The 27,019-nt window shown below is 40.5% G+C and overlaps 1 protein-coding gene across 1 annotated transcript in view; it reads right to left on the bottom strand.

Annotated features, from left to right (window-relative positions):
* The window catches only part of ttn.2 (titin, tandem duplicate 2), a 197,167-nt gene that overhangs the window by 127,956 nt on the left and 42,192 nt on the right, over positions 1-27,019 (bottom strand). The window contains exons 38-69 of the mRNA XM_079562796.1: positions 19,964-20,242; positions 19,134-19,697; positions 18,672-18,953; positions 18,314-18,592; positions 17,952-18,233; positions 17,591-17,869; positions 17,083-17,370; positions 16,708-16,986; positions 16,330-16,611; positions 15,972-16,250; positions 15,570-15,848; positions 15,190-15,468; positions 14,825-15,112; positions 14,472-14,750; positions 14,099-14,380; positions 13,704-13,982; positions 13,354-13,632; positions 13,001-13,279; positions 12,615-12,902; positions 12,077-12,355; positions 11,508-11,789; positions 10,541-10,819; positions 10,182-10,460; positions 9,808-10,086; positions 9,277-9,564; positions 7,534-7,812; positions 5,812-6,093; positions 4,829-5,107; positions 3,630-3,917; positions 2,602-2,889; positions 709-999; positions 20-307 (exon numbers count right to left, since the gene is read on the bottom strand). Coding sequence (XP_079418922.1) covers positions 20-307; positions 709-999; positions 2,602-2,889; positions 3,630-3,917; positions 4,829-5,107; positions 5,812-6,093; positions 7,534-7,812; positions 9,277-9,564; positions 9,808-10,086; positions 10,182-10,460; positions 10,541-10,819; positions 11,508-11,789; positions 12,077-12,355; positions 12,615-12,902; positions 13,001-13,279; positions 13,354-13,632; positions 13,704-13,982; positions 14,099-14,380; positions 14,472-14,750; positions 14,825-15,112; positions 15,190-15,468; positions 15,570-15,848; positions 15,972-16,250; positions 16,330-16,611; positions 16,708-16,986; positions 17,083-17,370; positions 17,591-17,869; positions 17,952-18,233; positions 18,314-18,592; positions 18,672-18,953; positions 19,134-19,697; positions 19,964-20,242 — 9,306 coding nt within the window. The remainder of the gene's footprint in view (positions 1-19; positions 308-708; positions 1,000-2,601; positions 2,890-3,629; positions 3,918-4,828; positions 5,108-5,811; positions 6,094-7,533; positions 7,813-9,276; positions 9,565-9,807; positions 10,087-10,181; positions 10,461-10,540; positions 10,820-11,507; positions 11,790-12,076; positions 12,356-12,614; positions 12,903-13,000; positions 13,280-13,353; positions 13,633-13,703; positions 13,983-14,098; positions 14,381-14,471; positions 14,751-14,824; positions 15,113-15,189; positions 15,469-15,569; positions 15,849-15,971; positions 16,251-16,329; positions 16,612-16,707; positions 16,987-17,082; positions 17,371-17,590; positions 17,870-17,951; positions 18,234-18,313; positions 18,593-18,671; positions 18,954-19,133; positions 19,698-19,963; positions 20,243-27,019) is intronic.

Genomic DNA, 27,019 nt, shown 5'->3' with positions numbered 1-27,019 from the left:
CACAAGCCGTTAGCTTTACCTTTGACTGTGACTTTGGTTTTGCTAAAGTCGCTGCCTGCCTCGTTGGTGGCTTTGCAGAGGTAATCTCCTGCATCGTGCCTAGAGACGGGGCTAATTTCCAGACAGGCCGTGCCTTCGGAGAAAGTGATCTTGGTGCTTCCAGACGACACCAGGTCCTTCCGGTCTTTCATCCACTGCATTTTGAGAGGAGCAGAGCCGCACACGTGGCAGCGGAGAGTGAGCTTGTCGCCCTCGTCCACAGACATTGGCTTGAGGGGAACGTCAAAGACTGGAGGCTTCTTGGCCTCTGCAGGAGGGAGTGGGCAGGGTGCATTGTGAAGAAAATGTTGAAGCCATTATTAAAATGTATCTGAGGCGACGACATCAGCCAGCCAAAACATTATGTATCTATGTGTTAGACCTTAACAAGCTCACACTAACATAGATCAAAATGTATGTAAAATATGGTGGTACCTCATAGAATTTCTAGTTCACACGATAATAAAAACTTGTGCAAACTCACCTTTGATTTTTTAGCTTAACCAACTCTGCCAGTATCGCGCCACTTCTATTATTTAGTTATTCAGATTAAAATTAAAATCACACACTACAGTTCCCTTACATAATGTCATAGCTGACTGATCGATGGGCACAAATTTGTATGGCATAGTCAGTCATACACACATACTGGGATTTTCAAAAACCCACCGGAAATGCCAACAATGACGTCACAAGAGGCCTTCCCAGCCTCGTTGGCCGCGTGGCACGAGTATCTCCCACTGTCTCCAAGCTGGCTGCTCTTTATGCACAGCACGGCCACATTGCTCTTAAAACTGACGTCGTATTTGTCCGAGCTGAAGAGCTCCGCGCTGCCTTTGAACCAGCTGACCGACATGGGCTGGGAGCCGCTCAGACGGCCCTCGATCTTGACCAGTTTACCCTCCGAGTCTTCGATGTTCTCTGACGGCTTTTTAGTGAACATCGGCGGGCTTTTGCGCTCTGAATTAAGAGGGAGAGGGAAAACCGTGAGGAGGACAGTTTGAAAAGAGGCACCCCAAAAGAGACAGCAAGAAGCGGGGCTGAAACGACTGACAAGACAAACATGACCCGGACTGAACCTTTTCTAATTCTCTAATATCAAATTGCATATTTGTTTGTATTTTAGCAGATTTTAGCAGAATTTAGCTGTATATACATTTCAAGAAACCCAAATCTTCATCTCCAGTCCAAATCTTCACATCCAAACAGGACTGCAGCTAATTACCATTTAATAATTGACCAGTTAGCGATCTTTTATTGATTAGACTAACCATCTTTTTCAAAATACAATTTTAAGAAGATTAGACGGGAATGGACAGAAGGCTTTTTGATAAAGTTTTGACCGGCTTTATGATAGATATTTCAATTATTTCTTCACATGAAACAAAAACTTGCACAAAGTTAAATGCGCTCTCAGCTCAAATAAATTTAAAGATAAACAGCGTAACATTTTGGACTATGCTGTTGCGAACAAAACATGCTCCTAATGATCAGCTAAACACAGAAAATGCAGTTACTGCAGTGGGTAATCTAAGAATGGATTTGGATGAGATCCTAACCTATTCAAATCTCAAATTTTACTGAATTTAGTCGACATCTCCCTGGAGACGAGCTGGAGACGTACCCACTGCTGAGCCGCTCACAGCAAAGGCTCATGTTTGTACATTTATGAGGTATTTTTCAATGGTGAAAATATCTGTCATAAAATAAATGCTTGTATTTCAGTTTAATTTATTGGGTAAAATTCTATGCAGTAATGACAAAATAATATTTAGCCACACAGGCAAAGTAATTGCCAATTGTCAATAAATAAATAAGTAAGGCAGCGCAATTATAAGTGATGCAATATCTGTATCGCAAGAAGTCACTCAAAATCACCAAAGTCTTCCATCTGACTGAGATTTGTGCAAACTCAGCCTAAAATAAAAATGGATGGAACTCATAAAAGTTCATGGCCAAATCCTATCATTTAATGCCACAAATGCAAAAGATTTGTACATATTAATTTATTAAGATTTGTGACATTTCATCAAACAGAGGAATAAGGGGAAATTTCAATATTCAATAGCAAATTGGGCCCCAACGGAAACTTTTGAGGAAAATAAAATGTGCACAGTTTCAGCAAACACTGCAGCCGAATGCATTTTGTTCCATATTTTTGTATTTTGATGAACTTGTGCAGTAAAAATACTTGTACATTATTATTATTTCGAAAAAGGAAATTTATATTTATTGTCAATTTGAATCCGATTAATGTTTTATAATTACATTTTAGGCCTTAGTTCACTTAATGACTTCTAATGCTATTTAATGCCCTGCGGAAACCCTGTTAAATGTAGTGGAACAAACCATTTTGAAACAGTTTAGTAAAATATGGCAATAACATCATTACTGCATATGTGTCATTAAAGCCTATGTGACATAAGACTAATGTGGCTTTTCTGTTTGAAGAGTCCTTTCAAAAACTATGCCTCTTTGATAGAGTTATATTTGCTCAACTCGACCTATGCAAATGTGTACTAACTTTTTCTAAACTGCTCAGCGTCAAGCACAACAGAATACCTTTCACAGTGATTTCGGCAGAACAAGAGTCCTTCCCCATGTCGTTCGAGGCGTGACAGAAGTATCTGCCAGTGTCGCCCTTGTCCGCTTTCACAATGGTCAGGCAGGCGGTGTTATCGGCAAAACTGATCTTATAGTTGCCCCCGGTGCGGATGTCTTTGTGGTCTTTGGACCATGTGACTTTAATGGGGGCTGAGCCGGTCATGTGACACTCGAGCTCGATGCTATCGCCCACGGTAACCTCTTTGGGCGACAGCTTGCTGTCAAACGCTGGGGGGTAGCGCGGCTCTGCGGAGGTCACAGAAGAGTTGGACAAAAGGGCAAAACAGCACAAACGAAAAACACATGAAACGCATCGAAGACAAGAGAGATGTTGAGGCAAAAAAAGAGGAAGAGGAAAGAGGAAAAAACAAAAAAATACACATCGCCAGAGTTTCACAGAATGGACTTAATTAGAATATTTTCTTTTTTTTTCATTTCTAATTGCTAATCAAGTTTCATTGTTCTAAAGAGAGATAACAAATTTGCTTTTAAAGAGGTAGTACCTGATATTGTTTTGCTCATGGTAGAGTGAAACCCATTTTAGTCCCTTAGTTTATAGTCTGCATCATATTGTGAACAAACTTTTGAGCAATTACAAACCCTGAAGAGGCACTGATGAGCTATTTTGTTGTTGTTGTTGTTGTTGTTGTTGTTGTTGTTGTTGTTGTTGTTGTTGTTGTTGTTAGCATGAACGCGTCAGTGCAGCAATTTGCTCCCTGAAAGCTGTGTAACATGCTTATAAACGTATTGTATCTCCATGAAAAACAACAATGTAATGTGTTGGCACGTTAGAAAGCTTTGATCATTAGTTTAAACTTGAGCAGCTAACACTGTTTCATAAGGTAAAACATCAGGCAGTAACAAAATAAATAATTGATTCTTTTCTATAATTGTTTTGGGGAGTTTAGATTCCTCGAAACTCTGCAATGTGTATTTTATATCAAGATCCACCGACTTCTCACGTCTGCTGCAATATTTACACAAACCTTGCAGAGTGAGTTTGGCTCTGCAGGAGGCTGTGCCCACACTGTTGGTGGCCACACACGTGTACTCCCCACAGTGTTTCATCTCCCCGTGGCCGATTTGCAGTGCAGCCGTGTTATCTTCATATGACATAGAGAACTCCATTCCCTGCTTTAGAGGGGCACCGTCCTTCATCCAGGACACCTCTATGGGTGAGGAGCCGGCAACACGGCACTCAAACCTGACAGGCTGACCCACAGTCTCATGGAGGCTGGTGATCTTTTTAGGGAATGAGGGGGGAGTTTTGGCCTCTGCAGAAGGGAAATGTAGTCAATGGTAGGGAAAAGTATATGTGTTATATATCCGTAGACTTCAGGCACATAACCTGTTCCAGTTCTGGATGTCAGTTCGAGTGCTTTTGACCATGTCACTACAAAGACTGCGATGGAAGCTCACTTTCTACTAAATGCAATACTATATGTTTGTGAATATTGTGTCTCTGTTTTCAGAGGTCAAATTATACGCTAAGTTAGAACTTCCACTTAAAAAACATCGCCTCGCTGAAAAATGTCTACCAGACATCGTCAACTGGGTGAAAAATTCTACTCTGGTAAATGTTCATTGTTCAATTACAAGTGTTTTACAACACAATGCATTGAAAATGCATTGGAACATTACCAATGTCATAAAGTTTATGCTGCTCACCAGTGTCAGAGGATGAGAAAGGAGTAAATAAAAGTACCAACTCCACTATTGATAAATCTATATAATCTGTATCAATCCGCCCATCACAAGTATTTTAGTAAATAGGAACTACTTGTTACTTGGCCTATTTTTATTTATGTTCTACCAACAACATATTTGTTATAATCAGAGACTGTGGAAATTGCCTATTTAGCCGACTTAGAAATTCAAAAACAAAAAGTAGCTGACTTGGTGTTTGGAGAAGAAGAGGAAGACGAGATGGTAAATCTTAAAAAATAACTACTCACTGTTAAACGTTTGTGACACATTTGTCAAGTATCATTATTAAAACATTTACAAAACTTTCCTCATAATTTTGTTAAAATATTTGGGGCTGACGCTGTCAGAAACGGTAAAAGGTCGACCCTTTTACCGTAGGGTAAGTAAACATTTTATCAGTGATGTATTATGTATGTACAAATGCTTAATAGTGTGTAGTTACTATAAAGTCAAAGGCAGGAAAAGCCAAGATACCCACCCAGAACGTTGAGTTTGCAGCTGGTGGACGCAGAGCCGATCTTGTTCTCAGCTTTGCATGTGTATTCTCCAATGTCGGCCTTGGTGGCCTTGCTGAGTTTCAGACAAGCCACGCCTTTGGAGAACTCCAGTTTACAGGTGGCACTGGAGCGTACTTTCCCGTCAGCCTTGAACCAGGACACGGCAATGTCAGGCGTTCCGGCCACATGGCACTTCAGGCACACCGCATCTCCAGACGTCACCTCCATGGGCTCCAGAGACTCAACAAAGTATGGAGGCTCTGCAGGGACAACAAAATGATATCACTTTTGCAATAGCTTCAACCTGTCAGCCAGGAGGCACTTATATAGCTGGGACATATACCGTAAACTTTTTTGTCCCTTACTACTGATCGGTCTTGATTTTCAATCAATGCTGTGATTCTCCAAATAATTCTCAGCTTAAACAAGTAATTTCTTTTCGACCCAGTAGCCATTCAAAACAAAGTTGTTTCCATGATATTCCTCAAAGTCCAAAGTTGTTATTACATTATAACTCTTTGATTTAACGATGTTGCAGAAACATAAAATTAATATAATTCAATAACATGTCATATATTTTGTTAATTTCTTAAATCTGTACAAAAATGTCAAAATAAAAAAGGAACCTTTTGTAAAGTTGTATTTTATTTATGCTCCAGGGCAATGCGATACAATACGGTGTCCTGTGTGAATGCTGCCATCTGTTGGCGTACTTCTGGTACTGCAACCCATGCAGCACATTTTAAATCCAATGTATTTGTTTTGTGTTTCTACCTTCCATTTTTTTTTTGGCAAAATTGATCTTTTAGTTTCTTTCTACTCTCTAAACGCTGCTGCATCTTGGTTATATCCTCAGCCAATCAGAGGACATGTTACATCATTTATCAGAGTCCCTTTCATGAGGGTTTAGAAGTGGTTATTATCTATTTTCCCAAAAGCCTTAAATAAAGACTTATGCACTCACCGAGGATGGACACGTTGGCGTGGCACGCGTCCTTGCCTGCGTCGTTGGACACTTCGCAGGTGTATTTGCCCGCGGCCTCCTTGTCATCTGTGCTGAGACACTCCAGGATGCAGGAGCTCTCCGTGGTGGTGATGTTGTATTTGTAGGAGGCAAAGATCTGCTGGCCATCTTTGTGCCAGCTCACTGTGATCTTTGGTGTGCCGGTGTAGGTGCACTCTAGAGACAGCGGCTTGCCCTTTTCCACAGACACATCCTTCAGCCTCTTCACGAAGGCCGCGGGCTCTGAAAGAGGAACATCCAATCATTTCATTGCCCCAAAGAAAAGTTATTATCTTCTTTTAAAAACTAAACAAGAACAAAAACAAACAACAAGTAAAGTCTAAGACAGAAGAGTTTAAAGGTTGGCCGCGCTGTATTTCCAACAGGTACTTGACAGCTTTATGCCACATCAAGAAAAGCCAAAAAGTGACAAAGGCATATTACAGGACATAAGATCAGACAGATTCTGTCTTGTCACCTCCAAGAAGTAAGAAACCCATGGGCACTCCCATCTCAGGCAAAGAGTGGAATGTCATTTAAGAGTTTGATTTAAATCACAGTGATATTCGTGGTTGTAACCCCCTAATGTCGCTCAGTCTGTTCCGTTCCCTTTCTTTTGATGAAGTGAATCTGCTGCTGCTGTGTCTGCAATGAACAGATTTTATAATGGACTTCAATGTATTATGTATTTTCATTATATTTGCTGGGTAAATGTATTTGACTGTGTGAGCAAGCCAAAGGCAAATTTCTGCAATCACTGCATGGTAGACAATAAAGTTCGTCTATTCTATTCTATTCTAGCAATTAAGTCCAAAAAATTTTGTATACTTAATTGCCAGAATAGAATTGAGCGCATATAGAGTCACTACGAGATCTGCCTACTTCCAAATGATCATAAAGCATTTACTTACAAAATTTCAGTTAATAATAAAATGACCCTATCTCATAACACATTTGTTTTGTGCAAATAGGGTAACTATACCAGCCATAAAATTCCAGTGAGAAAAGGCTTTAAAACAAGTGTTGCGTATATATATTCTCATCTATGCTTGAGAAAATGTGACTTTTTAGGACAAATCTCTTTGCGAAAAGTAACTTGAAAGCACAGACAGTACGTATCTCTTTAACCCTCCTGCATAGTTACTGGACTGTCACTTGCGTCATTTAAATTCCCAGCCCCTGAAATATAATTGCTTAGCCAGCAGCAGTATCCGCTTTTTATGTCCACAGCCTAACACTATTAAAGTTTTAAATTTAGAAGGGAAACATGCAAGGATTACAAGGTACAGCAATACTTGAAAGAAAAAAAAAAGATTACAAATCACAAAACTGTACTTCTTAAATTAAACTGAACAAAGAAAAAAAGTGTTTAATCACAAAAAGAGGAAGCATGTTTTTCAGTTGTCAGCCAGAGTATTTGTAATCTATAATGTATGTTGTGGTTTCAGTAAAAAGTCAAACACACTGTTGTAAAAGCAGATAAACATGTAGCATAAAAGTGCTAACTTAAGCGACTATGCAGCATTCCTAAAAACCACAGTGAGATTCCCATATCACTTGACCATTTAAATCTTCCAGAGTCATTTCATTAGCAAACACATGCGATTAAAATCGACACAGCGCTGCTTGAAATACCTCGAGTCAGTTTTAATTCCGTTTAAGTCCGCGTATTGCATGACTAACCTTTGACCATGAGGTTGACCGGGCAGCTCTCGGACCCTGCCTCATTGCTGAGCTGGCAGGTGTACTCCCCGCCGTGGGATTTGTCCACATTGTAGAGCTCCAAAAGGGCCTGGCTGTCCTTCAGGTAAAAGTTGCAAGTTCGCCCGGAAACAATCTCCTTTGTTCCTCTAAACCATTTCAGTTTGAGGGGAGCACTGCCCTTCACCATGGCTGAGAAAGTGACAGTGGAGCCGGGCATGGCTTCCACTGGCTGGGGCGGCACCACGAAGGATGGAGGCTCTAAATATAAAAAGATTAAACGTGCAAACGTATCAGATTTCAGGGCTGCCAGTACAAGGGAGGGGCGAGAGAGATTTCACTTCTATATCTGGAGGTGGTTATGAGGATGAATCCGAGCTCAAGAAACACTATCTTGATATGAAGCAAGTGGCTGCAAAATTTCTCAGGCTTTGCTAGGCCCAGATATACGTATAAAACATGACAAATGTACGCTTTGGACTCACATACAAACATTTAACGTACATTAAAAGATTCAGCAGTCGCCCTTTGGGAATGTCAGCTGACCAAGAGGTGCCAATGTGTAAATTGCGTAAGATAGTAAAAATAGCCGTTTAAGTGGAACACACCAACTTTATAGCTCCTTAGGCCCTAGTTACATGGATATTTTTAAGAACTCGTATTCATTTATGTGCTTCTGCTGCTTCTGCTGCATCTGCTGCATGTTTTCAACATGTTAATCGTAGATCATAAAAGCATACTTTTTTAATTTACATTATATGAAGTTCAGAAATGGTTCTCACACTAAGTACCGTTGAAAAATCATTGGCTTTTCAGTTATCACTAGACTACTGTGACTATACGAGGACTAAACCATGGCTTTATGAGGACTAACTCCGGAGGGACAAAAATATAAATCTTTCTAGATTCTGCAAACTTTTAGCAATACATTTTGAGAACCAATGAAGCAACAAAATATAAACAAGAAATGACAACTGCGAACAAGTTGCTGCAGCAGTAGCAGAGGTGGGTAGTGAACATTTACAATTACTCAATCACATCTTGGAGTAACTTTTTGAAGAAATTGTATTTTTAAATGTAATTATTTTACGGCATTTGCTTGACCTTGGGTAGCTATTATCATGCTTTTTATAATAGCATGTAAACAACTTTAAGTGTGCTTATAGGGAAGAGCAGGGCAAAGTGAGACACCATTTGCTTTGGTGATTATTGTGCAAAAACAATTCAACATAAATACACATTTGAACCATTTAGCTACGTTTTGGTGGCACAGAGAGTAGAGCGGTTCATATTGTGATTGGAGGATCGGCGGTTCGAATCCTGCAGGTGCACACTGTCATTGTGTCCTTGGGCAAGACGCTTCACCCACCTTGCCTCTGCGTACACTGGTCTGTGAATGCGAGTGTGAATGGGTGACTGGTTCCTTGACATAAAGCGCTTTGAGTGCCTAAAGCAGGTAGAAAGGCGCTATATAAATGTGACCAATACCGTTTGTGCTCTAAACAATGTGGCATTGGACCCAAGTACATATTTCTCCCTTTTTTGTAGTAGTAGTAGTTGAGTAAATGTTTCAGCTTCTCTACCCACCTCTGGTAGAGAGATTACATATTCATTCTTGAATTGGTAATTGTGAACCAATAATAAGCAATAAATAGCGACAGTCCTCATTAAAGTATCAAGTAAAGATTGGTAGCACTATACTTGTATTACTTCAGCAGGACATACCTTTTACCACCAGTGTGGCAGTGGTCTCACAGGAGCCAGCCTTGTTGACAGCTTTGCATTTGTAAGTGCCAGAGTCGGTCAGCTTAAGAGTGGGCACTTTGAGGCTGCAGTTGTTGTCTGTGAATGAGATCTCATAGTTTGGCCCGCTCTGAATCTCTTCACCGTCGTGATACCAAGTGACAGTGATCGGCGAAGAGCCCGACACTTTGCACTCCATTTCTCCGGCTGTGCCCACCACCATGTTACAATCCTTCAACTTCCTCGTAAAGGTGGGAGGAATGAGCTTATCTGTTCGGGGGGAAACGGTAAATTAGCAGAGTGCTGGGGCAAAAGTGAGGATGCTACTCTACTGGCAATAGAGCTGGGTATCACAACCCAATTAGATCACTTCACAAAAGCCCAAACATTCACTTAAGATGTTAGTAAATTGATTCATGAGGCAGATGTTTTTGAAATTTTGACTTCATAAGTCAAGATTCCAAATAATACCCAGCCCTACTCATCAAACTATGAGAAAAAGAAGGGACCAACCTAAGACTGTGAGATTTATCTTACTGAGGTCCTTCCCAACCTCATTTATAACCTCAAAAGTATATTCTCCAGAGTCCAATTTCTCTGTAGAGAGCACATTCAGGCAGGAAATCATCCGAGAAAATGAGATTCTGTATTTTCTGCCAGAGGCCAACTCAACACCATCCTTAAACCATTTCGGTTTGAGTTCTGGACTTCCGCACACTTTGACCTCTAGGGCGGCTATATCGCCAGCCGTCACACTCAGTGCATCAGGCTTATCCACTATCTTAGCTGGTTCTGTGAACAAGACAAGGAGCAGAGCACGTTCAAATTAGACCTGCAAAAGAAGAGTGGAAGAACTGCAAGAGAGAGAGAATTATTTGGTTACAAACCTAGGACAGTCAAGTTAGCGAAACACTCCACACTCCCAGCATCATTTCTGAGTTGACAGGTGTATTTGCCGGCCGTAGATGCATTGGCCTTAAAGACTTTAAGAGCGACCTGGTTGTTCTCAAAGGTGATTTTCTGGTTGTCACTGTCCCTGAGAACGTCCTTGTCCTGAAGCCAGGACACAGTAATGGGCTCAGAGCCTTTAACAGTGGCCTCTAGGGTCACCTCCTCTCCCAGTATCACTGTCAAGTTTGACAGTTTCTTCACAAATGATGGTGGCTCTGAAGAGAGCAAAATGCAAAGTCAGCAAGGTGGCAAGTAATTTCACTGATTGAGCTGATGCACACCAATTTGAACTGACCTCTCAGTTTAACTGATGTCTGGCAGGTGTCACTTCCTACATTATTCGATGCTTTGCACTCGTATTCGCCAGCATCAGACGACTCTATTCCAATCACATGCAAAGTTGCAGAGCTACCCTCGCTCAGCATCTTGTACTTCCTGCTCTCCATCAAAGGCTTCCTGTCTTTGAACCAGGTGATTTGAAACGGAGCTGTACCACTCAGCTCGCAGTACAGACTCACGTCCTTACCCTTCAGACCCTCCACGGGCTTGGGCACTTTTACAAAGTATGGGGGCTCTACAGAAAGATCAACAATCTGTTAGGCACATAACGGTGACGGTCAAAATCTAAAACTTGGGTTTTCAAGCTGACACCAATAACCACTGGGCAAAATTGTAAAGCCAAATCTTCAAGACTAAGTGGAATTAATTTGGACAAAACCTATTCTGGAAATATTCTCTATGATAAATAATTGAAAAAAAAAAAAAATAATAATAAAAACATTTGGTGACATCAATTTGTTAAGTCAGATTACTGCTTTCTATTGCTAGAAGAATGCTTGTGTTCTTAACAAATAAGGTTTTACAAATAAATTGAGAGAGAAAAGGTAAACAAATCATTCAAAACATTTGGATCAAGTGCAGTATTATAGTTTCTGTTTCATTGATATGGGATCAAATGGAATGGTGTGTGTTGAAAATAATAAAGATTTGTGGTGGTGAGTTAAAACGTAAGTGTGAAAGTATTAAAAGGGATAAAAAATGGAAAAAAAAAATATTAAGAATTATTTTGTGAATGGATAATGAAGTCTAGCATTTTTGCAGTCTCTGTCTACTCAAAGGTTAGGCAATGGTATGAAGTTAGAGGGTTGTGCCATTAGTCGTGGGGTTACAGATGTCAGCTTGCCGCGCCTTGCCTAAGACAGCTCAGTATTAGCCAGCGCATCAAGAGGGTCATGGTGTAAGCAGTCTACAGTGAGGCTGACCTTTAACGGTTAGAGTGGTGCTGCAGCTCGCACTGCCAGCATCATTCTGTGCTTCACACGTGTAAACTCCGTCATCATCAGAGTTCGTTGTGTGCAGCTCCAGCACTGCCACCGAATCGGCAAACGTTGTCCGGTAGTTTCCCCCGTCTGTGAGCCTGGTGTCCTGCTTGTACCAGGTCACTTTGAGAGGAGCTGTGCCACTGACTTTGCACTCCAAACGGAGCGGCTCGCCCTGCTTCACGCATTTGTTGGCAGGGAGTTTCAGCACAAACTCTGGCGGTTCTGGAAAGCCAAAGTGCATACATATATGTTAGTAGACATAAGAAAGAAAGGACATACACAAGACGACACTCATTGTTAAGAGCATATGAGGTGGCGATGATGTGATGGCAACAAAGTTAAGAGCAAAGACAAAATGGCGATGAAAACGCAAGTATTTCACTAGCAACAAAAACATATAACAATAAGCTGCTACAATGCTAAATACAAAATGAAGCTACTTTAAATAGCAATAAAAATGAGAGATGAAAAGCCACAATGGTCTGGGATGATGGAAATGCTTATCAAACCTTTGACAGTCAAGTCTGCACTACAGCGTGCAGAGCCAGCGTCGTTGCTGACTTGACAAGAGTAAACTCCGCTCTGGGAGACCCCCACTGAATAGAGCTCTAAGAAACAAGAGAGGCCCTCGAGGCCAGTAAAACAACTGGGTCCAGTCATGAGCTCTTTGTCGTCTTTGAACCATTTCATTGTGAAAGGGGGTGTTCCTTTAAAAATGCCCTTGAAGCGGACTTTGGCATTGGGTAGCGCTGATTGCGATTCAAGTGGAGTTACAAAGCTTGGAGGCTCTGAAGACAAGATGGTGGAAGTTAAAGATATACTCACCTTTACCTTTGAAGACATTACATTTACAGTGGGTTCAGGAAGCTTTCATGTTAATATGTTGAGGTCTGACAAACAATAGAATGATTCTGCAGACTTCAGGGTTTTAATAGTTAAGTCATTAATACATTTATAATTTCTTCTATTTCTATTTTTTATGTAAAAAGCTCTAGGTCTATAAACTTTCTGAAGCCACTGTATATTGCATTAAGAGGCGTTTCTAACCTTTGACCATGAGAGAGCCACTGCACTGGCAGCTTCCAGCAGCATTGGTCAGCTTGCAAGAGTATGATCCTGCGTCAGTTTGCTCTAACTGCTCGATTTCAACAGACACCGAATTGTCCTGCTGAATAAGTTTATGTTTGACGCCACTCGTGATTTTGCTCCCGTCTTTATGCCATTCCACTGAAATAGGCAATGAACCAGATATCTTGCAGTATATCTGTACAAAAGAACCCAAAATCTCCTGCATGTCGACAAGAGGTTTGATGAAGCTTGGAGCGATTACTTGATCTATTACCGAGAAAATCAAAAAAAGATCACTCGAAAAGGTTTATAAATGCATAATAACAATAATAATAATAAAAAAAGACTGTGCTCTTTACACTGACCTAGCACAATGACTTTGATTTTACAAGTGCAGCTGCTGATGTGGTTCGCTACTTCAAAGACATACTCTCCTTGGTCCTCTTTCTGAGCAGCCTGGACTTTGAGGCTGCTAATGTTGTTTTCAAAAGAGATCTTGTGTTGCCTGATTGACTGAAGCTCTTTCCCATCTTTGATCCATTTGATTTTAAGTTCAGGGGAGCCTTCGACCTTACAGTCCAGGCTCACCGGATCTCCCACTGAAACCTTAATCACCTCGGGTTTCTCTGTGATTCTAGGCGGCTCTATGAAGCAAATGAAATCACCTCAGGAATCTACATCAAACTACTTTGAACTCACGAAATGTGCTCAACTATACCTTGCACAGTCAGGTTTGCAAAGCATTTGTCCTGACCAGCATCATTAACCACCTGGCAGGTGTACCTCCCCCTGTGACTAGCTTCACAGGCAGCGATTCTCAGAGTGGCCATATTGTTCTGAAAGGTTCTCTCAATTTTGGGGTCCTCCAAAATCCAGTTTTCATCTTTCTGCCATTGAACAGAAAGTGAGGGAGATCCTGCCACAGTGCACTGAAACTGGGCCATTTTACCCAGAATAGTTGTTGTGTCTTCAACCTTTTTAGTGAATGTTGGTGGTTCTGGAAAACCATCACATGATATAAATAAAGCAAATGATTTAAAACACACAAATTTCCAATCTGACACTAACCTTTAAGTTTAAGTGTAGTCTTACAAGTACAGCTCCCCACTTCATTAGAAACTGTACACTGGTATTCACCAATATCTACTGAGTCACATTTGTGCACATCTAGACCCATTATCTCATTTGCCTGAGAGAAGTTGTGTTTTGAACTGGGTTTCATCTCCTTTGCATCTTTATGCCATGAAATCTGAAATGGAGGAGTCCCTGCAACTTGACATTGAAAACCAGCAGTGGACCCTTTCACGATATCAGCTGGAGCCAACTCCTTGATAAAACTAGGTGGTTCTGGGACAAAACAGACAACATTATGTCAGCTAAATGTCTATGTCTTCACTCTGAATTTCAGAGATGACAAACTGAACACAATCTTCTTTGTGAATTGTTTCAATGGTAGGACTAACCTTTCACTTTGAGCTCCATGCTGCAGCTCTCGCTGCCTGCCTCATTTCGAGCTTCACAATAGTAAAGACCACTGTCTTTCATGTCTGTGCCACTGATCTCCAAAATGGCTACAGAGTTAACAAAGGCTATCTTGTACCTATTACTTGGGCTGATCTCAGAGCCCTCTCTGAACCAGTAGATGTCGATTTCAGGTGTGCCAGTTACCTGGCACTCAAACATTTTACTCTGACCAGGTCGGACTACAGACAAGCGGGCTGGGGTACGGGTGAATTTTGGTGGCTCTGAGGAATGACATGAAATAATAGTAAGCTCTGGTCCATCTCAATACACTTGTATAATGAAGAAACAATATTCTAAATAAAAGAAGCATACCTTTGACAAATAAAGTTGCCTGGCAAGATGTTGACCCTACATCATTCTGTACTTCACAAACATATTCTCCAGAGTCTGTTGTTTTGGCAAAAAATAGCTCCAGAGAGCTGGATGTGTTGTCCTTAACAACAGAGCAGTCAAGACTGGACACAATCTCCTTATTATTCTTAAACCACTTAATGGTTAGCGGTGCTGTGCCTGAGACCAGAATGTTAAACTGGACTTTTGATCCCGGCAATACATTCAGAGATTCAGGCTTTTCGAGAATAGATGGTGGTTCTGCCAGAAAAAATTTAAGATATTTTAGTCCATAAGGTTATTTCACATATACGGATGAAAACGTATAGACAAACCTTTTACAAATAAGACAGCAGAGCACTGCACAGTCCCAGCTTTGTTCTTAGCAATACAGGTGTAGTTGCCACAGTCTTTAGAGTCAAGATTGGAGATTTCCAGGAAGGCCACATTCTCAAAGAATGTGCATTTTTGTCTCTCGCCTGATAGTACCTCACTATCATCTTTAAACCACTGTATTGTAATAGGCAGCGATCCAGAGACAAGGCACTCCATATGAGCAAAAGATCCTTTAATACCTTCAATCTGCTTCAGTTTTCTCGTAAACGATGGAGGGATAATTTGATCTAACATAAAAACGTGAAAATTTAAATACTAAATGGTATGACACCTATTTTAAAAATCACAATTTATGTGCACTGACCTAGGATTGTCAGAGAGGCCTCACAAGAGCTGTGACCTGCATCATTTGAAACCTCAAAACTATATTCTCCACCGTCACTCTTTTCAGTTTTCATAATCTTCAGAACAGAGCTTGTGTCAGTGTTGTGGACTTTATATTTCGCCACAGAGGTCAACTCTTTGCCTGACTTTAGCCAGCGAGTCTTTAGTGGCTTTGTGCCTGAGAACCTGACCTCAAGAGTGGCTGGATCGCCCTGAGTTACACTGATGGACTTGGCTTCCTCTGTTATCTTTGCAGGCTCTGCGATTAAAACACAGTTGTTACCTCTCATCTCAAATCGCAGTCACAGTCAACAAACAACTCAACACTACATCTAGTTATCAAAATGAACCTTAACCAACCTTTAACAGTTAGCACCGCTGAGCATGTCTGGCTCCCAGCCTGATTCTGTGCCTGACAAGAGAATTTTCCCCCGTGTTGGCTCTGAAGATTGGTAATGTCCAGTAGAGCGGTCCCATTGTCATACGTAAAATGAATGTTTTCAGACTCTTTTAGTTCGTGACTATCTTTCAGCCAGGTCACTGAAATTGGCTCAGAACCCTTCACAGAGCACTGCAGAGACACATTACTACCAACTAATGAGCTGAGATTCTCCAGTTTGCGGACAAACGTTGGTGGTTCTGCGAAGAAACAATTGTACAGCTACATTACTTGAAATCATAGTAGTGTAAACTGAAACCAATGACTTAATCAGCAAAAGTCCACATTTTTTATACCCTGAAGCCTCACGTTTACAAACCTACCTTTTAGTGTAACTTGGCAATCACATGAAGCCTTGCCGACTTCATTCTCTACAGTACACTGATAGGAGCCAACATCTCCAGTTTCTACAGTGAGAACCTGTAGAGCTACCAGACCATCCTTCACTGTTAGCCTATGTTTCTTGTCATTTCTAACCGGCTTTGTATTCTTGTAAAAGCACACAGTGAAAGGAGCTGAACCAGAGACTTCACCCTCTAAAGTCATCTCCGAGCCTTTTACCACATCTTTGGAGTCCAAACTACGAATGAAGACTGGTGGCTCTACAAGAAGTAAAGTATTACTATTAATGCGACAATAACGGTGTGGATTAGACATTTCCGCATCCATCGCGAAACTGACCTTTCACAGTAACAGTGCTGCTGCTGCGGTCACTACCAGCCTCATTGGTGGCCACACACACAAATTCCCCACTGTCCTCCACTTTGCAGTCAACAATTTCCAAAGAAGCCACTGAATCACTCAGTGTGATTGTGTATTTAGGTCCAGAGTTGATTTCCATCTCATCTTTGAACCATTTAAAACCAATAACAGGGCTGCCTGTCACTTTGCATTCCAGCTTGGCAGTGCTCCCGCTTGTGATAAGTTTGGTTGCCTCTAGTTTTCTCACAAATACAGGAGGTTCTGAGAAAGAGGTTAAGATTTAAGATGACACAGAAGATCTGTTAGTATATCATGATGCATGAATGACGTGGAATGGTATATCTGTAAAACAGACACCTTTCACAAAAAGGGCAGCAGTGCAGTCCACTTTTCCTGCGTCGTTGGAGACTTGGCAAGTGTACTTTGCTGAGTCACTCGGTTTAACAGATGAAAGCTCCAGAGAAGTCGAGGAGGCATCTTTCTTTATAAAATAAGTGCCTCCAGAAACAATCTCCTTTTCTTCTTTGAACCATTTTACAGCCAGAGGAGCTGTTCCGCTGAAAGCTGCTTTGAGTGAAATTGTGGTTCCTGGTATGACATCTTGGTTCTCTGGTTTTACAGTGAACATCGGAGGTTCTGGATGTCATAAAAAACATATTTGCATTTCATGTTAAAATCAGAGCAGTATTTTTCTAGGGTAAATTAAAAAAATAACAACCAAGCCTTTATAACCTTTGACATAAAGAGTTCCACTAGTTTCCTTGAAGCCAGCTGAATTTGTGGCTTTACATTTGTACACTCCAGAGTCTGGCTTTTCCAACCGGACAATTCTTAGAGTCGCCGTGCTTTCCACAAACTCTGACTGGAATTTGGCTCCAGAAGTAATTTCCTTATCATCTTTGAACCAAGTTATGGTCATGGGCTGAGAGCCAGACACTTTACAATCCATGGCAACATTGTTTCCAATGTTTGCATCAACTCTTTTAAGAGACTTGGTGAAAGTTGGTGGCATAATCCGATCTGGGTGTTGATGAAAGAAAGGTGAATGCAGCTAAATCATTCTACCCTGTACTAAAACCAGACATAAACATTTCAGTTCTATTTTACAAACTAAAGAGACAAAGACAAAATGCAGAATAAAGTCAGAGAAGTATAGAATAGTATAAAAGTATATCAAATCGGAAATTGACTTAAAAAAAAAAAGCCATTTTCAAAAAGCACTACGACTACTATTACTAACCTAACACAGTGACTGAGAATGTGCACTGGTCTTTTCCAACTTTATTAGACACTTCCATCTTGTATTCTGAGGTGTCTCCTCTGTCTGCTGAAAGGATCTTCATGGTGGCAACATTGTCCTTGAGTGTCATCTTATATTTACGGCCACTTATCATCTCTTTGCCCTCTTTCAACCATTTCACTTTAAGTTCAGGGCTTCCTGAAATGGTACACTCCAATGTGGCTGAATCCCCTGCTGTCACACTGATGGACTCGGCAGGTTCAATTATTCTAGCTGGTTCTGAGATAAAACATTTTGAGATTTAAATAAGAAATCAAAGCAACTCTAACAATCTGTGTCTTAACGACAAAAGCAGTCTAACCTTGCACTGTCACGGTGGCTTCACATTTAGCTTGACCAGCCTCATTTTCAGCTTGGCATAAATACTTGCCACCATGGCTAATGGCTACTGACGTTATTGACAAGCTTGCGACATTGCTCTCAAATGCCATCTTAATATTTGGATCATCATCTCTCAGAATCTCTGAGTCTTTCATCCATTTTACTGCAATTGGAGCCGAGCCCTTTAAAGTTCCTTGTAATTTCACTGGATTTCCCAACACAGCTGTTGCACTTTCAACCCTCTTTGTGAACGTTGGGGGTTCTACAAAAATACATTAACATATTACTTTGCTTTATGTCTAAAATTTTCTCATGTAAAATATATAATTTTCTTTTACAAACCTTTGAGTTTAGCTACTGCTTTACTTGTAACTTTTCCAACATCGTTAGAAATAACACATTGGTAGTCACCAACATCTGCGCTTTCAAAAGTCTGGATCTCAAGCCTTGCCAGATTATCTTCAGAGACTATAGTGTGTTTTTTATCACTAGAGATCACTTTTTTGTTTTTTAACCAACTGATCTCAAAGGGAGCTGTTCCTGTAATCTCACACTGCATCTGCGCAGCTGCTCCCTTTACTGTATCTACTGCCTGCAACTCTTTTCTAATGGATGGGGGCTCTGTGTAAAAGCATAAACACCGTTAAATATCAAGGTCCCAATTACTGAAGTGTGTTGCATTCACCCATGACTCACATACCTTTCACAGATATAGCAGTGCTGCAGCTCTCAGTACCCGCATTATTTGACACCTCACAGGTGTAATTTCCACTGTCATTGACCAGAACATTAAGAAACTCTAAAGTAGCCACTCCAGACTTAAAAGAGATTTTGTATTTTTCTCCATCACTTAATTCTCTCTCATTCCAAAACCAGTGGATGTGGAGCTCGGCTGATCCCTTCACAGTGCACTGTAAGCGTGCAGTTATACCCTGTTTCCATATGAGCTTTGGATCCATTTTTTTGGTAAAAGTAGGGGGCTCTGAAAAGAGTATTCAACACCACAGAAATAAGACACAACAGAACTTTACATTACAAAGACACACAAAGAGCAAAAGATAAGCGGTACAAAAGGTTAGCAACAGCTTGCAGTTGGCTGAAAACTCATGGTAAGCCAGTCTACGACCCTATCTCTATGAGTACATCGCCTATAGGATCTTACCTTGAACTGTTATCACAGCCTCACAGGTTGAGCTGCCAGCCTCATTGGTGGCTGTGCAAATATACTTCCCAGAGTCCTTAATTTTAGACTTGGGTATTTCAAGGACTGCAACCTTGTCTTCAAAGGATAGCTTACAGTCCATGCTCTGGTGGACCTTCTTGCCATCCCTTGTCCAGGTGACCGTGACACCACTGTCCTCGTCCACCTGGCACTCCAGCCGTAGCAAGTCATTGAGAGCAATCGAAACTGCTTCAATGGGTTTAACAAAACTTGGCTTATTGATAACATTGAGGTTTGTGGTAAAGGTAGCAGTGCCAACACTGTTGGAGGCTTTGCAAAGGTACACTCCTTGGTCAGTCATTTGTAGACTTTTAATGAGAAGGGAACACTTGTTTTTGTCACTTTTCATGACATAGTTCCCTTCTGAAGAAATGGCTATGTTGTCCTTGTGCCATATTATCTCCATGGGCAGGCTCCCAGTGAGTGAACACTGGAACGAGGCCTGTTTGCCCACGAACAAAGTCATAGGGTCTGGTTTTGATACAAATATTGGAGGATACATTTCTATGGAGAGCAGGTAAAACATAATATTCAGTCAATGTTTAACCAAATATTACAACACCACATTAAAGAGAACTGTCATATTTCTCAAATACAACACATAACAGACAACCCTTATATTTGCCAAACGTGACACCAGATCCAGCTCATGAAGAAATTACTTCCACATTGCATCTCACTGAATCATGGTGAAGCACAGTGCAAATATAAAATTCTCTCTCTCTCAAACAGAAATAGTGTCAAGAGAAAAAGTCCCATTGGGAGCTTACCTGTGACAACGAGCTTGGCTTCACATCTGGCAGCGCCGTGTTTATTTGTTGCTTTACAGCTGTATTCACCACTGTCAGCCTTGGCAGGATTCAGGATCTCCAAAGAAGAGCTGGTGTGGCGGCTGAGGATCCTGTACTTCTCACTTTGTTTGATCTCAAGGTCAGATCGGTACCATCTGAAGGTCACATCTGGAGCATCTTCAATGTCACATTCAAACTTTGCATGACTGCCGACATTAATCTCCAGTGGGGTGATTTTCTGCCTGAAAACTGGTGGAACTGTGGCAGACACAAAAAATGAAAGAAAAACAAATACACATTAAGTTTGACTAGCTTATTTTGCTAAGTAGATAATTTATCTTAAATGATGGAATGTACAATGATGGGAAACAAAGTAGGAGTTGCTGTGGAGGAAAAACTTGCAAGAGATTATGAAGAGATTATCATGGGGCGAGTAGTCAGGCTAGAAAGAAGAAAAGATATGAAGATACTGCAATGAAAAGTTTAAAGCGTGAAAGCATGCTTGTGTGTATGTAATTTGCATTCCAATTAAATTCTACCTGGTCAAGGAGAAATAACAATATTTCTCATGAGTTGTTTCTAAAATACTTTAATTCACATGGAAAATTACAAAATTATATTGAAGTAGCATGTTTTAGTTTAATAAGGAAGAATGTTGGTTTGTTCTTTCTGCAATTCTACTTATCTATAGAAACAACTCATTTAATGTGTGAGTAAATACTGAGCATTTATGAAAACGGATATGTTTTCACAACCTTTACAGCAAATATTATATAATATAATAGTATATTGTATGAATATATTTTGCCAAGAGCATGTTCTACAGAGGAGACAAAACAAAGTGTGTTAGTATCATCCAGCAGCTGTAAAATGGTACTCATGCTGAGCTATGGAATAAAGACTGAAAACAAAGTGGAAATTAGCATCTTGTGTGATGACAATCTTGGATGAAACGTTTGTCTGTGATTGATTAGTTTTTGGGATGAATGAATGAAGAACACATCCAAATTTCCAGTTCCCAAACCTCTTGAGACCACAGTCAGTCTTGAAGATGTTGTGATCTTGCCAGCTTCATTTTCAGCCTCACAGACATACTCTCCTTGGTGCTTCTCCTTCACAACTTTGTTGATAACCAATGTGTATGTGTCAGTGTCTTTTGAACACTTGAACTCTTTGCCAGACTTCACTAATTGTCCATTGAAAAACCAGTTTACCGTAGTGACATATTTTATAGTAGTGGAAAAAGTTACTTTACTTTCTTCATCAACAGATACATCTTCAAGCGAGGTCACTACGGCAGGGTATTCCCTCTGTTCTGGCCTTGATATGGCAATTTCCTCTTTAAAGACTTCCTGCTTGAGTTCTATTTCTCTGCTCTCAACTTTTACTGACCTCACTTCCTGCCTTGACACCTGCACAGTCTGCTCAACTGCCACATGCGCCTCAGTAGAAATCTTTACTTGTGAAAACTGCTCTGTCATTTTCACTGCTTTTGATTCTTGAACTGCAACTTGTTTTTCAGCTGCTACATGTTCAATAGACTTTTTAGATTCAGTTTTTAGTGCAGCAGCTTGTGATTGAACAGCAGAGAAAACAACTGCACTCTCTCCAATATTTACTGTCTCTACCATTGTTGAGAGCATCTGTTTGCTGTGGGCGGTCATAGCCTGTGCTCTTTGGGGTTTGTCTAACTGCATAGTACCAGGCTGTGCTGATGTAAGAACGCTAGCTTCTTGGTAAATGATTGAATGAAAAGCAGCCGTAAGTTCAGTTCTGAGTTCAGCCATTTGTGGGTATTCACCTTCAAATGCAAGAGTTATCTCCATTGGGGAGCCTGTTGTTGTGATGAGATAAGTAAACATGGCCCGTTTTGGCTCTCTCTGAACCTTGACTTCCTGTACTTCGACAGCATGTAACTTCTCAGCCACATCAGCCAATAACACAGGTTGGTCACTGGCCACCGCTGACTGAAGTGCGTCTCTGAGTTGACGTCTTATGTTTAGACTGGACGGCTTAGGGATCTGGATCACAAAGGTCATTTCTTTAGGTAGGGCTGTCGTGTCTTCAGACTCTGAAGCCATTAAAGAAAGCTTGGGCTGTGTTGTGACAGCAACTTGTGATGACTGTGCCTTGGTGACCTCCTGCGAGACTTCACCAATAAGAACTCGCTTTTCATCCATTATTATAGACTGCCTTACTGACTGACCTTCTTGGATCTGCACAGCAAAGTCCTGTTGTGCAGCCTCAAGCAGAGTAGTACTTTCAGTGGAGATCTCTTTCTCTTCAACTTGAAGAGGAACAGTGGGGACCTTTGGCTCAACGGCCATCTGAGGGGTACATTTGTCTACATCTGTGAGACTCTCAGTGTGTCCCTCCTCCATAGTATGGCTATCGGCAACACTCGTCACATGCATTACGTTCCAGCGATCCTCTTTCTGAACTAACGCACGTTGCTGTTTGACATCAGTAGTAAGAGGCTCTTCTTTTGGCAACTGCATGGGCTGGTAGGAGAGCTGAAGGATATGTTGAGGTCTTGGTTCTAATCTAAGATGGGATTGAACCCCAGTTACAGACACATCTAATTCCAAATGGTAATCTGCAACAAGCTCCCTTTTTTCCTCAAAGGTAGCTGCATGTTTCCTTGCACGTTCCTGCTTTTGCGCTGCTGTATGCTGCTCTGGTTTCTCAATGGTAAGTAAGCCTTCTTTCTGCAACATCTCAACAGGCTGTGTGGACTGGAGATGAAGCTGAGTGGAAGCTTCTTTTTGAGGATGAAGGGTCATAGTGCTTGCTTTTGCCTCAAACTCTACAGAGTCCTCACAAACCACTGTCCTTAGCTCGTCCTGGCTGACTGTATGGAGTAGTGTTGGACTTTTTCTGCTTTCTGCTTGCTCACTGGCTGGTTTTTCACTTGTAAAAGCTTTCTCTGAAGGAAGGAGGTCCTGATCAGTGACAACCTGTAAGTGTAAAAGCTGTTCTCCCTCAATATGTGGCTTAATCGTTGTTGCGCTATCTAAACTTGGCAGCTGTTGAGTGGGCTCAGATTGAAATATTTGCTTTTCTTCAGTATTTAAGGCTAAATTCATAATTTTGTCCTTAGATAAAGTGGCTGTTTCTTCAGCAGACCTTTCTAGTGAAAATTTACTTTCCTTGTGAAGTGTATGCTTTGACTCACTGAGTGATGCCACAATAGGCTTGTGCTCTTCTTTACTAGCTGTGGATCTAAGAGCTAAATCAGATGTTGCTATATCAGTGGTATGGCCTTCAGCAAGCACACGTTGCTCTGAAGATTGCGCTGAATACAAGATCTTTACACCTTCCTTGACCTTATAACCCTTCTCCTCCCGTGATTCAGGCATTTCCTGCGACTGCTCTTTAAGCATGGAAAGCTGGGACTCAACTTGATGTCCGCTTACTAGAAATTGAGGTTCAGAAACTGTCTTTATTTTAGTTGGTTTTCTGTCAGCTAAAGGCTCTGTGCTTACAGTAGACAGTGGGGTTAACTCCTCTGCTACAGCTGACATCACTTTTGACTTCTTTTCTCTGGCGGCTTGTAGCTCAATGACCTCAGGGCTTTGGATGCGATCACAGTGCTGCTCCATAAGGCCTTGGCTTTCTTCAATGGATGATGTGAAAGCTGCCATATGAAGCTGTTTTGCAGGAACAGCTGAAACCTGGGGCGGATGAGTAGGAGCGATGGAAACCCTCTCCTCTAATTCATGAGTTTGTAGCACTGCCGCCTGGTGAGTTACCTTCTCACGATGAACTGTCGCAGCTGAGACATTGACCTCCCTAAGCGAGCTAACCTGTTCACTGGGAATAATCTGCCGGTCTTCAGTGCCGATTGTGTAAACCATCTGATCTGTCCTGGTCTTGTCCTGGCCAGGCAAACTTACTTGATACAAGCGCGACTCTGTAGCTTGTTCTGTCACGGAAACCTTGTAGCCTTTCTTCTGAACAACAGCGTGCTTCTCCTGTCTGCGGGATTCTTTGAATACAACAAGTTCAGCACTGCAAGATGCTTCCCCAAACTGGTTGGAGGCCTTACAAGTGTACAAACCACTATGCTCCTGTTTTACACTCTTCAAATTGATGTGGCCTGATCCATCAGGGTTGGCTATGATAATGCAGTTTTGACTAGGCTGGATTTGGAATGCACCTTTAAACCATTTCACATCTGGATGTGGGTCACCACTAGCTTTGTAATGAAAAGTAACCTCTCCACCTTCTGAACACCTCACAGGGACAATCTGTACTGTAAAAGTAGGAGGCTGGCCTGTGATCTTAAACATTTTTTCAACCCACTTCTCTGCCTGGCTGACATCTGGCTTTTTTATTTCAAGGTATGTGGTACAAGTAGTTTTACCAAATCGGTTAGTGGCAGTGCAGGAATATTCCCCTTCATACTCTGTGGTCACCTTGGTGATAATTAAAGTGTGTACTTCCTTTTCCTCAATTATCTTATACACGGAAGAGCTCTTTAAGATTTTCCCTTTGTGGAACCACTGAACAGTAGGTTTTGGGAAACCTGAAATATGTACAGAGAAGCTTGCAGTTTCACCAGCGGTCAAAACTGCTGGGGAAAGCTGAGTAAGGAAAACTGGCTTTTCTTTTTTCTTCTCTAAAGTGGAGGAATAGCGTTTAGAGTCTGGCTTGAGCTCAAGTGTTTTTGTTTTCTGTGGTAACTGGACCCCCGTGCTGAAGGTTTCCTCGTCCACAGTGGTGATGGTGGTACTAGAAAATTCTGTGAGGAAAAATTAAGTTATTTTCATGAAAATATTCCGGAAAGAGAAGAAGAAGAAGAAGAAGAAAAAAACATTTTAGATTAACAATTTTACATTATTCTATTAAACAATATTGTTCATCAAGCATTTTTTGACACTTGCAAACAAATAACTTCCATTCAATCAGATGTATTGTCAAATCTACTGCAAAGCACATGCAGAGAATCAAATTGATGCAAACAGACAATAGTAATCAAAATGTATGTACACAATAGGTAAATATTTACACATTAATTTATTTTAAATACATTATGTACACTAAGTGTACTTAAACTAAATTAGATTATAGAATAAATTCAGACAGAAAATGTTAATATTTTTATTTTTTATTAAAAACTCAAACGAACAATGAGCTCTGTACAAATGAATCATGAAATTCTATGTCACCATTCGACATTTCTGTTCTTGTAATATAAACACCATTCAAAGATTACACTTATTTACAAGGCGTACACTTCTGTATTATTGAACTGTAAAATAGAAACTGGCTTCACAGTATTTGATGTTTTAACATCTAGCACTTACAACTTTTTTAAAGATCATTCACACACAAACAAACTGGAAAAACAAGGAAGATTGATTAAAAACTTAATTAAACTGAAAATGTAATAAGCAATTCAAAGGTAGTTAAAGGAAGAATATTTGCCAACAATTTCAAGTGAAAAACCTTTCAAAGCAAACAATCATTTGTCTTTCTTCATTCCGCTATGAAAATATTACTTGTTCACGCTATTTCCAGGGGTCTTTTCAGGCCATGCTCCCCAAACTTATCATGATAGACTTGGTACACGCATCTTTCATACAATGTATCAAATTGTGTACGTAGCTTCTTGTATTTGAACTTTGTGATCCTGTTGTGTAAGACAAGTATATTCAATATCAAATTGGTATTTGATATCGAATATACTTGCAAAATAAAGATTTGACAAATATGTCCGGAACACAAAATTATTTTGGGACCCCCTGCCATACCTGTGAGGGCCGTTAGGGGTCACAATTACACAATGAAAACCCAGTGAACAAGTGAACATATTTCATCTACCAACTGGAATTTTATTGTTGTTTACTGTATGTAATTTTGTCTGATTTTACTGTAAAGCACTTTAGTCACCTTTATTGTTGTAAAGGGCTTTATACATAAAGATTGATTGATTGATTGGATTGATTGATTGATTGATTGATTGATTGATTGATTGATTGATTGATTGAAACAATTATTTGCACTAAAAACAAAGCACATACAAAATCATGACGCTGTCAATATTACAATGAAACCAATTATTGAGAATACATTTCATAAATCAGTGGTTCTCAGCCGGTGGGTCAAGACCCAAAAGTGGGTCGTAAGACCATTTTCAGTGGGTTGTAGGTCTTTGCCATTAATCTAATACATTTATTTATTGTCTTATTTTTTCACAGAGGATAGGACAAAAGATGAGATAGAACCATATAGCTAAATAGCCTAATAACAAATGCTTGATCATAACTCTTAGGAAATAAAGTATTTTGATATTGATATAAAACTGCAAAATGTTTTCAAGTTGAAATTAATATTTTCATTTTACTTTTATTTGTGAGAACCACTGGGTTAAATAAATTAGTACCAGTAGGTAGTAGTTAGTAGTTGCACTTACATTTTATTTTCTTATCATCCTGACTGAATTTTAAACTTTTATTGAAATAATAAATAAACAAAATATATTCACAATTTACAACAAACAATACAAATGTACTAACTAATACAAACCTTTCTGTTCTAAAACACCTTGAGAAGGGCAGTCGTTTCGATAGAACCTGCAGAGTTTTGTATTAAGCACTTGTATTCCCCAGCATCACTTTGGGTCACATTGGTAATGAGCAAATTAAAATGGCCAGCTGTTTTCTCTTGAATGATACACCTTCTGTCAGTAATGAGTTCTCCATCTTTGTACCATTCAGCAGTGGGATTTGGTTTACCGCTAACTAGACACTGAAGGATAACTGGAGTGCTGACCGCTGCTGTGACGTTTGTTAGTGGAATCACACATTTAGGGGCTGTTTCAGTCACTTGGAAATGGAAGCTACACATTTCAGAGGATTTCCCTTTAAATTCAATCTTTTCATCTTTGGCTGGCTCAGCAAACACATCAAAATTGATACTAACATATTTCTCCCCCTGTTCACTAGTTTCTTTGTCTGTGTTAGCAACCAGCCTCACTGCCCGCTGAGATTCATCTGCTTCCTGTTCAAACTCAAACTCAAGCTCTATTTC

The sequence above is a fragment of the Gobius niger genome, assembly GCF_951799975.1.
Source record: "Gobius niger genome assembly, chromosome: 9".
NCBI classification, from domain to species: domain Eukaryota; kingdom Metazoa; phylum Chordata; class Actinopteri; order Gobiiformes; family Gobiidae; genus Gobius; species Gobius niger.
This window is presented reverse-complemented; position numbering and strand designations above follow the sequence as displayed.